Source organism: Chinchilla lanigera, unplaced genomic scaffold, assembly GCF_000276665.1.
Source record: "Chinchilla lanigera isolate Chin_1 unplaced genomic scaffold, ChiLan1.0 scaffold00024, whole genome shotgun sequence".
In the NCBI taxonomy this organism is placed as follows: Eukaryota; Metazoa; Chordata; class Mammalia; order Rodentia; family Chinchillidae; genus Chinchilla; species Chinchilla lanigera.
Genome location: NW_004955425.1, coordinates 25,054,688 through 25,067,108, shown reverse-complemented (window position 1 = coordinate 25,067,108; position 12,421 = coordinate 25,054,688). Strand labels below are relative to the sequence as shown.

Sequence of the window (12,421 nt, the reverse complement as noted above, 5' to 3'; positions counted from 1 at the left end):
AGTTAGTGTAAGGGAGGCCTGGAACACGTAGCAGACCCTGTCTCAAAAAAAAAAAAAAAAAAAAAAGACATAGAAAGAAGACCTCATCTTTCCTCCCAATGGAAATTTCAAAGGTCTTCTGAAGCTCCTTTAAGTCACTGATCTGGCTGCACAGTTGCTTTATGTGTGCTGCATGTTTTTCCTTCTCTTTTTTCATCTGCATTCGGTGCCAGTCAATAAAATTAAGTCTCCATTTGCTTAGTTCAGATATAATGTTTGTCTGAAAAATAAATACACAATAATTAGTTTTTCCTTAATACTTCTTTAAACTGAAATTTAAAAAAAAATTTAAAAATCACAGCAAGTGGTCACCAAAACATATTAAAGAGTCACAGCACACAAATGATGATGTATGTAAGCTCAACAGTCACGCCTCTTTGTAGGTCATGTTGACCACACCAGAGAACTTTGCTTTTTCCATTTTAAATTACTTTGTAAAAATTCTTGTCCTTTTAAAAGACATTTCAGGCCTCATTCATTAAATCCCTTTGCTTATTCAAGGACTTCAATGCCCACATTAAAATGGTTCAGGTAAAAAAGAATTCAGAACCGGAGGCTCGGCTGAACCATGACTAGGCCTCTGTTTAGACAGAGGTGGTAGTTGAATGGGAGGAACTGAAGCTTTCTTCCCCGAACCACTTGTCATCCTCGTCACCTTCCATCAAATCACTGAGTCTTAACCCTACTGACCGGCATAGGCCAAAAGACTAACTATCATTTCTCATGAGATGCCTAACTGAGCACAGACCAATCTGAATAGCTGGGTAGATACTACCTCCAGGGGACTTACAGCACTATTGGAGGTGTGAAACCTGTTCTAAAGGGAGAAGAATGGGGGAAACTATGCTAAAAGATTATTTCTAGAATCTAAAGTGTGGTTTCCAGGCTGGTAGCATCGTCTGGGAGCTCGACAGCAGTGCATCATTTTGGGTCCTGCCCAAGACCCACTGAGCAGCAGGCTGCACTCTACCTGGATCTCCAGGAGGCTGCTAAGTGCATCACCACAAAACCCTGAGACCTGGGACTCATCTCAGGAAACTAAACATTTGTTTGTTCATTGTTTTTCTGTTTCTGTGGTACTGGGATTTGAAACCAGGAACTAGGGCTAGGCATACAGCTCAGTGGCATAAGTGCCTGCCTGGCAAGCACAAGCTTGTGAGTTCAATCCCCAGTACCACAAAAAAAAAAAAAAAAACCAGGACCTAGTCCATGCTAGGTACACTGAGCTACATCCCCAACCTTACTAAAGATGCTTTTTAAGAAAAGCTTTTGAAAAAGAGGAGTAAACAGTAGACTTGAGTAAAACTACTGCACTTCATCTTAAATTAAACAACTGTAGGTGAACAGCTGCAATACCTTAAGACCGGAACTCCAGAGATCAAGGACATTTTCCATCCTCTGAAGGTTTTCATCAGATACAAAACAATCACCCATAATTATTTCATGGGCATCTGTATGGGTAGAAGTAGTTGCTGGTGAGGAAGAGTCACCTAAAAGATGTGAACTGAAAAAATCCATGACTGGCTGAGAAGGCTTCCTTGGTGATAACACTGGTGATGACCCTAGGATAGAAGAAAACTTGAAGCAGCCAAGCCAAACTGAAAATCCCCCAAACTGCTGAGGAGCTGCACTGAAAGGTACAAGGCATCTGCTCACTGTGGAGGCTGGGAAGAGACCGAAACTGCCTTTCAGGTATACCTTTATCTGGCTATTCTACATTTCAGTATCATCACTGATTCGGTACTCTGTAGCATGAGATGCTTCCTATACTCTCCGCCACACATCGACAAATGACCCTGTCCCAAAGTGGGTGCTGATGGATCCAGGTCCAACCTGAGCCGAAAGGGCTATCACCACATCACGTTAGCACTGACCACGTACTATGTGCCTGCAACAAAAATGTTACAGGGTTCCTTCCCATAACACACCACTCTAAGAAGCAGGTATTATCATCTGTATTTTAATGATGAGAATACTGAAGCTCAGAGAGGGTTAAATAACTAACCAAGGTCAGAGTGGTGGTAATCACGTCATGATTACTTTACCCTGAAAACTGGGATGGGTCTTAGCACTGCTAAGATCCAACAATATAAATAAAAAGGAACTAGCAGTTTAGCTTAGCAGATACTCTCCTGGAAGGCTTCTTCCTAGCCTTCACCATGCAGGTGAGGAGTACACGCATCTCTCTGTATGTATGTACTTATACATGTAAGTCACCGCTTGCACTTAAATAAGAAGGTGGGGATGAGCCAGAGCCAGAAAGGGGACTGGGCTCTACTTCTGAACAGCATAAAACAGAAAAGTTAGCATTTCATCACACATCAGTGCTAAAATTTGACACTGTTCATCATCGTCTCTCATATATCTCACATCTGTTACAGGGTACTAATAACCGAGATTAAAGGACTTTGCTCTCGTCCTTACCAAATGGATCAAAACCAAACCTATTATAGAACTTGTTACTTAAAAGAGAATGTTTTAAGAATTCTTTGCAAAAGGGGAAATCATTCTAAAACATGCATGTTGGCATAAAAGTTATACTGTAAAACTAAGTTTGGCTTATGAAGCACCATCTATGTGTTCTGAGAAAGGTTAAGGAGCCACTAGCAAGTCAGCATGACCAAGAGTGCACAATTCCTTCACTGGATTTTACCAGTCAGATCTGCGCTCACAGGGAAAGCAACAGATGCTGCTTTTTAACGGCTTGGAAAAAGCACACTTATCTTCTAAAAAGTCGCGTAACTTAAGAATTGGAAGGAAATTTCCACATGAGGAAACTACAGGGAGCGGCATTTCTTACAAGGTGGCTTGAAAGGGTTCCACGTTAAATGACACTGAATCATATGGTAAGGAACGTATTCCATTTTTATTTTTTAAATTATTCTACGTCAAGCAAAAGTTTCAATCTGGCTTTCGTATGACTTTAAAATGTCTTTAACATCTGCTAATCTCTCTCAACAAAGACAAAGCAAATTTCAGATTCAATACATCAACACTAGTTAGCTAAAATTTAATAATTTTGTTTTCATGGTATTTACTTGTATCATTACTTTCTTATTGTAATAAGTGTATATTAGTTTTATATTACATTAAGTAACAACTGATATAAGGTTTCCTTTTAAATGAATTTAAACTAAAAATTGAACTTTTTCTTTTTTGGGCAACAGGGTCTTACTGTGCAGTTCATGCTAGCCTTGAACTCACTATGTAGCCCAGGCTGGCCTTTTACTCTTAGTGATCCTCCTGCCTCAGCCTTCCCAGTGCTGGGATTACAGGTATGTGCTACAATACTCAGCTTAAAACTGAACATTTTTAAAGAAAAATGACAGAACAGGTGGTATAAAGATAACAAAAATTATTACAATAGAACACATATGATCGAAAGCTAGAAAATAGTATATTGATTTAAAAAATTTTTTTAGTACTTAAGATTGAGCCAGGGCCTTCACACTGAGCTATATCCCTGGCCCTTTTAATTTTTATTTTGAGACAGAGTCACTACATTGTCCAGGTTGGGTGTGAACTTTTGATCCTCCTGTCTCAGCCTCCCAGAATGCTGGGATTATAAACATGTGCCACCACACCTGGTTGAATCTGCTTGAATTGAACAATTTCGGAAACTTATGAAACTATTTTAAATATTATCCTCAAATTAGCAACAATAGCATTTAAAAATGCTATCAGTAAGTATACTGACATCATGCCTCTTATTATATAGATAATATTTATCAAATTACAAGTATTAAATATTAATAAAAACAAGTTAAGGAAAGTCATACCATCTGCATTTGAGTGACTTGAAATATGTAAGTCGCATCCTTTTCCACCTTCCATTGCAGTTTCTCTTACTACAGAGGTGTTTCCTGCTGAAAATAAAGGCTTTTTAAAATTAAACGACTTTTAAATAAAATGCCTAATGATGCATATCTAACTTAACTGGGTAATAGTATGTAAGTAAAATTTTAGAACAAAGAAAACATAACATCCTGAGGAAACAAGAACAGTAGGACAAAGGACAAGAAAGAAAAGAAATCTGAAACTAGAAAAGACATCGTATCATTGATAAGCTCAACCTCACTCACCAAACATGGGTGGTGAAAGGTAATTGTCTACTATAGCATTCAGTCCACTTTAAGAGAATAAGTGGGCAAAACAGTAAAACTTAGAAAAGAACCTGCTACCTTGTGACACTGGGTATTTTCCAGGGGCTCACTGCTTTTCACTAGCTGCAAGCAAACTAAAGCACCAGGTTCCACCAAACTCAGGACCTCCCTGCTGCCTTCTAAGAACCTCTAGTCAATATATATGGCAAAAAGGAAACTGAGGAAAACCTCACAAGAATGACTGTTACAGGCTAACGTATACTGTGCCAACTCTAAAATGTACCCTCTTTAAATCAGCTGACCACAACGCTAAGCATAAAGAGAATGTGTGATGGTTAAGTTTCCATAGCCCAGTCTAACGAAGTCCACTTGGGGGTTGGGATATCTAAACTTACCATACGTTATATGTTTTAATTAGAACATAGGCAGAACATAAACAAAGAAATGCTCTTACATGGAAAACAGAGCAATGGTCTTAAGTCTCAAAGGATTACCTTGGAATGCTGGGGAGCCAGGCAAGGCAAGGAGCCCCGAGTTTGTCCCTGGCAGCAACAGTATGGAGTACTGCTGGCAAGTGGGGAGGAGACAAGCTTTTGGCAGTCCCCGTCAGGGTGTAGGGTATATGTAGGGTAACACGTGGATTTACCTATTCATGTTAGGAGCATGCACCACTTTGAGTTTGCTTAGTAGCAACTGCATGTTGAGGTACTCAGTGTAGTCAAAACATGCTCGAGATCACTGATGCAGAACTGATGAATAAAAGCAAAGTTCATATTTCTTGAAGATAATAAAATTTGGGTAGAAAATCTTGTCAGAATAGAAATGTTTTAGGATTCTGGTCCTTTGGTCCTATTTGTTGTTCCAATGCAGTAGGCTGAAAACCAAAGAGCAATGAAATCCCTCTCTAGAGGTAAGGAACAGGAACTAGTGCAGTGACTTGCTGGAAACCCAGGAGCCTCTGACTCTGAGTAGGCTGTGCCACATGCCTTGAAGAACAGAGGTCCTGGCCGGTAGGGCTACGTGTGGTAACTCCATGATCAGGGCTGCCTGAGGAAGGTGTTCCCTGCCTTTTGAAAGAATCCTTACTCACAGTGAGTTGTTTGGGATCTTGTACATACTAAGAAGTGTAGAGATCAAAGGAGCTTTACCTTTCTATCATCTATCAATGCACACCCTGGTTTGGATCAGCTCTCAATTCTCTTACCAACACACTCCACAAAGGGGTCCACTTTTGTGCTGAATATCCAAATAGTCCTTCATGCCCATGTAAATACTGCGGACAAAACACTAGTATTTGGATTACAAAGGTACTGAAGAGATTACCTAAGGACCACCTTTAATGCTGGCCTTGGCCATCTAGTTCTCTGGGTATACCCGGCATAAAACTGCTAGAACAAGAATTGAGGTGCAGCATATCCCACTACAAGACATATAATGGTTATTTTAACTTCATTACTCTTCGTAAGAGTTAAATGAAATTAAAAATCCAGCTCCATAGAAAAGCCAGGAATAACATCAAAATGTAAGATCACCCACATGACACTGATACATACGAATGACTGAGAAGAAATCACCGAACCACAGAGGCATTTTCAGAACTGTAAGTCAAATCACTGAAAAACCCAAAATAGTATCTTAAAGAAATATATTGAAAAAGAGACAACCTTGACTGTGAAGAATATTATCAGTTGTAGCAGGAATTCTAGTGTCTGGTGCTTCTCCCTTAGGGTGAGATAGCTGTGAAGCACTGGATTCAATATTTGGAGTCACTATAGTGTAACGAAGCAGTTCTTCATACTCTTCCTAGGGAAACCAATAATCAATAAGGTATTATAGCAATTGCAGTGTTATACATACTCACCTACTCAGTTTGTTTTTGTGAAGGAATTTAATTACCATTATAGAGTCACATGCTTATCACAGTACAAAAAAGTTTGAACACAGTCCAAGCTTGACTCCTTTGAGTGTTTTTGTATAATTAGTATATTTATGGTTAAGTTTGAAGAGGTGATAGAGTCTGTTGGTGATTCAAGACAGTAAAATTTTTCTTATGCTTCAGATAAGTTTAAATGAAGATGAAATATGCTATTAAAAAGTTATTTTCTTTTTTTATTATAAAAACCAGAAAAAAATGAAATAGAATTTCAAAACAAGTTAACAGGACAGCAACAATAATACATTGCATATTGATTATTATCTTTAGTCACTTGTGTATAAGATATAAAGATTAGATATTGTTCAAACATATTAGCATAAACCTTTCTTTTCAATGAACTAAGAGAAACTAGCAATATTTGTAGCTTAGCTATCTTCTTTATATATATATATATGTATAATTTTTTTTCCCTTTTCACTTCCTTCCTTTTCCCTTTCCCCCATCACAGTTTCTCTTTTCTTTTAAACAGTTTCTTCCCAGTTCACAGTATCTATCGTACATTTTGGGTCCTATTTACTTGTTCAGTCTCTCACACCAGTGAACTATATAATGTTTACACATGCGAGTATGATTTATTTCAAAAAGTTACCATTTTCAACCACTGATATTGAGAACCAGAATTTTCTTGATATTATGTAACTCAAAGAAGCAAATGATACTTAGGCTTATAAAAACCACACTGGCTTTCTATCGCCCTCTAATTTCAAATGTGCATATATCAAGGCAGCTTAAGTGATTCTGAGAGCTGACTCTGAGAAGTAAATGTCACAAAAGAGTATATAAAATAAATTATACGATTGTAGTTCTGCTTTTTTAATATTGGAATTTCCAGTTAAATTGTTGAAAAAAGAAAGGGGTTATGCTATTTTCTGAAAACTGCTAGTCTTAAGGGCAATTAAATATAAAAGAATGACTTGGTTTGAGCTTCAGTCTAGGTTTATATATTTAACATAGATACTTACACACAAAAAATATTAGGTATAGCAAATATAAATTTTTTATATAGTACATGGTACGGCTAAAGAAAAGATAAAAACAGACATTTCAAAGAGGATCTTTTGAAAATTCAATCAACAGACTCCTCTACATATTGCTATAATTGACTCCTTTTGTTAATGATGTCTCCTTCACGACAATATACATCTCAGAGTTTTCAACTGACATTTCCTGATAGAAGACAAATGTCTGTATTTCACATTATGGTTATCATTAAGGCAGAAGGCTATTAATAGGAAAAAATCATTAAGAATATTATAATTTAATTTTTATGTTTTGATTTTAATTTTTTATTATTATAAAAACAGTAATACAATAACATAGACAAAAATAAAACAAAGCAAAAACAATAAAAATGGTATAGGGTTTCAAAACAAAATGATAGGAATTAACAGTGGCTGTTATATTACATATTGTTGTCTTCAATGATGTTGCTCAGGGGCTGGGGATTTAGCTCAGTGGCACAGCACCTGCCTGGCAAGTGCAAGGTCGTGAGTTTGATTTCCAGTACCGGAAAAAAACAAAAAAAAACAAAAACAAAAAACCAACCAACCAAACAAAAAAATCAATGATGTTGCTCAGATTACCAGATGTAAGAATGCAAGATTGATCAAACCATTAAAGAGAATAAAAAACAATAATAATAAAACATTAGAAACAATACAGAGCTTCACCAAACAAGATGGTAGGAATTCACCAATGGTTGTTATATTGCATATTGTTGTCTTCAAATTAGTTGTTCAGATTACCAGATATAAGCATGCAAAATTGGTCAGAAAAAAAAAATTTTAAGCATTACCTGTTGATTTTAATTTTTATTTTGACAAAAGTAACTATAATTCTTTAAACAGATTTAAGTGCCCTTAAATTTTTACTTATTTTTTGAGTTTGAGTCTCTCATTTTATTTTTTTACAAAAATCCAACATGTAAGCCCATCGTGCTGATGGTTGGAGGAGTGGGGTGGATAGACACAGTACAATAGCAAAGAGTTCCCTTAAAAGGGGCACCTCAGCCAGGAGCCCCGAGTGCTCCTGGATAGCTCCTGGAACAATGGCTCCTATCTTTCTGGACCAGATCCCATCCCCCTTCCTGGAGGCAGGACGCTGCTCAGTGAGCCCTGGCATGAGGCGCAGTGCAGACCAGAGCAAGCTCTGCTGGGGCACAGAAGCTCTGCATGCTCTAAGAGGCTGTTACCCAAGGGGGCAACATGGCTAATTGGAAAACAAAGCCTCCTGGGAGCTGAGATGAAGTGACCTGTGTGACCTATGGGAAGCCATGGAGACTGGGGCCAGTACAGCTGTCTGCAAGGGAGATGTCCCATGGTGATCAGTGTCCAAGGCAGGGCAGCAGTTGTCCCAGGAGCACCTGCCTAATAAGGTGCACACAGTAAATCGCACTGCCTCTCGTGCTAAGGCGAGTCCTTTAGGAACACAGTGTCTGATAAGCCTATGGTCTGGGGTGCTTCAAGCTAGTGTTCCTACCTGGTCCAGACGATGCTATGCTTGTCAGACACTGACGTCACAGCCTCCCTAGAGCTCGTGGAGATGGTACCCACGAATGCCAGAAACACTCAGATCTGGACCCACACAAGGGTGTCTGCTCACACAGTCTGCTCCATCACAGAAGGCCTCACTGTGTCAGTTATAAGAAGTACCCTTAAATTCTTCAAATACTGTACACTTTCTGAACCGTATCAGTTTTTCAGATATTAAAGTAAATTCCCAAGTAGTTCGATACATCTGGATCATACACAAAGTACCGAATACCTGGTTCCTACAAACCTGAATGTGTGTCAGCCCTACTAAACTAATAAAATACACAAATTTCATTCTAGTGCTTAACACCCTATGGTAGAGCCTACTAGTGGTCCAAGAGTGTCTATTTTCTCTCCACTCTTTTAAGTTAGTAGACTCAGGGTTTAATTCTGAGCAAACGGCCCCTCAGCCACATTTCCCAGCCTCCATTGCAGGAAAGTGGGCAGAAACCTGGTCTGTGAAATCTGAATGGAAATGATGCGTACAGCTGCAAGTGCAGACCTCAATTCCTAGGGCATGGCAGAGCAACACGGGGGAGACAGGACCTCAGGAGTGACTCTTAGGAACACAACCAGCTCATGCTTTTATAAGAGAGAAAAGCAGACTTTAAGGCATTCACTTAAGTCATTCTTTCTTGGTTTCTGTTAAAGCACCCAAAATAATACTTCTCAAACAGTCAAGGTAAATATTTGATTTTGGCAAAGAATATAAAAGAAGTATGGCTGTACTTGTGATGGAGACCATGAGGAAGTCACTAAGGTTAGGTAAGAACACAGGCTGAGGGCCCGGTCTGATAGGATTAATGTCCTTTGGAGAAGAAACCTGAGTTTGCTGTCTGTCTCTCTGATCATGTGCACACGCTGCACGGAGGATAGGTCATAGGCAGACAACGGGAAGGCAGCTGTCTGCGAGCCAAGAAGAGAAATACATCTTGCTGGACCCAGAAACGGGAGTTCTAGTGTCCAATACTGGGAGGAAATCAATGTCTGTTGCTTAACCCTGGATCTATTGTACTCTGTTAGGGCAGTCCAAGCAGGGTAGTGTGTTGGCTATCTTGTAGTCTTCTCCCCCTGGGGGTGACTGCAACTAGATTTAGTCCAGCCAGCTCCCCTGAGAGTTAGCTTATTACTCCAGGTGGCCTGTGGGAAGGGAGGGAAGTGGAAGTCAGTGGTTTGAATTTATGGCTTTCCTAATCTGACCTCTCTTCTAGGTAAGAAAGGATCCAAACATATATTTTGAAATTCTCACCAACAATTACTATGACTTAAGAGAAGATAAATAGGTATATATTACTAGTATTCAATGATCACACATATTCCAACTTATTTTAAAGAAAGAACTTAAAAATCAGCTATTTAAACAACTATTTTGAAGTTTGGTATATGTAGTTATGGACAGAGTGGATTTTTAAAGTTGAAGGTCAAAATAAATAATATTGTTTTTCTTGATTATCATAGACAACCTGTCTTAGGTAAATGAGAGTCCTAGAGTAACAACCAATACTTGTAATTTTGGCTGGCTTCTGCACTCCCAATAGCTGGACTGCTATGACCCTGAAATACAGCTCAACCCATATCTCAACCATTTTATTTATTTATTTATTTTTTTGGTTTTGGTTTTTTTCTCCGGTACCAGGAACCGAACTCACGACCTTGCGCTTGCCAGGCAGGCGCTTTGCCGCTGAGCTAAATCCCCAGCCCCTATCTCAACCATTTTAGTCAAGGCAACTTGCTGACAGTTCTAAGCTGCACCCTTTCCTTTACCTCTCTTAAATCCACTGCAGAGATTTAGTCTCTTTTTTATTCCCCCAGGGCCAGGGATCAAACCCAGGGCCTTGTACATGCTCTCTATCACTGTATATTCCAGCTCCAAGATTTACTCTTTTGATTTAAACTTTCATTTCTCGACAAATGACTCCATGAGACTTTACAGGGTGTTTATGTCTTGGCATGAATGAGTTAATTAGTTCTTCCTGAAGAACTTTGGGTAAGGCAGAGATGAAGATGATAGGAAAGCACTGTCACTTCGAAGATAGCACTACACGGGAGAAGTTCCACCAAAGAGAAAGGTCTAGGTGGCATGTCTACTATGCAACTCCAGGTAATTTATAATAGTAAATATTCAGACTTTTCAAATATCTTCGCAATTTTTTTTATTTTTTTAGACAGAGTCTTGCTATGTAGTTCAGGTTGGCCTTGAACTCACTATGTAGCCCAGGCTGGCCTCAAACTTGTGGCGATCCTCCTGCCTCTGCCTGTCAAATTCTGGGATTACAGGCGTGTGCCACCATATCCAGCTCTTTCCAATTTTTTAAATCTATAATTTCAATGAAAAGAACTCATTTGTTTCATACCCTTATATATCACAATATCAATAACAGCTTACTTACATATAAACACAATGTCCAGCTTTTCTCCTTGTTTTCTCTTTTTAAGTGATAATAACTGTAAAACTTAAACTATACCATGTCAGTATTCTCTCAATTTGAAGTCTCTAGAAATTTCAATCTGTACTTTTGATGATGAAACATTTAGAAAGAAAAGAAATGAAAAATATTTCATGCAAACAGCACACCTTGTATAGTCAATTTATCTCTCAATGCCCAGGTCTCTGGCAACAGATTGTGTTGAATGTTGTAGCAACAGGGACTAGAACCTCGAGTAGAACACAAGGGAATCTTGGGCTCTAGAACTTTGGGTGGTTTGATATTGCATCAATTTGCATTAAAAATGAAAGCAGCATTCACAAGAGGTAGTTAAATGAGAAAATTTCAAGAAAAAATGTTTCTTGAAATTTTAAGCTTTTCTTCTATTATTAGTTGAAGCCCCTGTAAAAGTAAGGAGTTCATGAATATTTTCTGAAGTGTTAAAACAATGTAAAGTAACTCCCAAAATTTATAAAGTAATTCCCGAAGTTTGATATTACGGTACAGTAAAAGACTCCACTGTACAGTATCTGTCTTTTTTGGGTACTGGGAACGGAACTCAGCCTCGTGCTTGCCATGCAGGCACTGTGCTGCTCAGCTACGTTCCTGGCCCAAGACTCCATTGTGAATGGAATGAATGAAACATATGATCCAGGTTTTCTCATAAATTATCACTTGCTTAAAATGAAAAAAAATTAAATTTAGACATGTCTTCCTACCTGAAGATCTGTAGAGACAGAACTGCCTTGATCGGAGTTATTTTGTTCAACTGGAAGTGAATATTTATCTTCATTTGATGCCATTCTACACAAATACTACAAAACAGAAGACACTAATTTTAGCTTTTCCCCTTGATGTTTTAACTAAAATAAAATGCTTTAAAATATATATCAGTGCAAAAGTATTTTAATCTGCAAACTTTGTTATATGTTAAAAAGCCATTAATTCAATATACTGAGTATCTACAGAAAGAAATCACTGGGCAATAAAAAGTAATACCAGTATCAATGAGTTTATAATGCAGTCAAAGGAGGTGAGCCAAATACATGAGAGGTTAAAGAAAGACCGACACTGGGGCCTGTTGAAGAACAGACTATGATCACAGTTATCGAGCAGTGTGAAAAGCTGCATATTCTGCACTTTCCAAAGAGACAAGGGAGCAACAGAGAATGAACAATTTGTGCAAATTTCCTTCTTGGGAAACTTAACCTTTGGAGAATATTATTTTAAGAAAAGCAAGCTTACACAGAGCAACAGATTCAAAAACACACAGAGAAAAATTACTCAAAGCCATAACCACTCCTCCAAAGCATAAAAATATGTTAAAAGACACATAACGATCATTCAAACTATCTGAACACCAGTTACAGGTTAAGACATTGGTGG

At 38.3% G+C, this 12,421-nt stretch overlaps 1 protein-coding gene across 3 annotated transcripts in view; it reads right to left on the bottom strand.

The window, feature by feature from the left end:
• Nucleotides 1-11,850, bottom strand: part of Poc5 (POC5 centriolar protein) — a gene marked incomplete at its 5' end in the record, with an annotated part of 36,843 nt that extends 24,993 nt beyond the window's left edge. Inside the window, 5 exon segments of one of the 3 annotated variants that reach the window (XM_013514890.1) lie at nucleotides 83-259; nucleotides 1,396-1,601; nucleotides 3,819-3,905; nucleotides 5,807-5,945; nucleotides 11,755-11,850. In XM_013514890.1, coding sequence (XP_013370344.1) covers nucleotides 83-259; nucleotides 1,396-1,601; nucleotides 3,819-3,905; nucleotides 5,807-5,945; nucleotides 11,755-11,850 — 705 coding nt within the window. 3 annotated transcript variants of the gene reach the window in all.
• Between the last annotated feature and the right edge of the window lie 571 nt (nucleotides 11,851-12,421).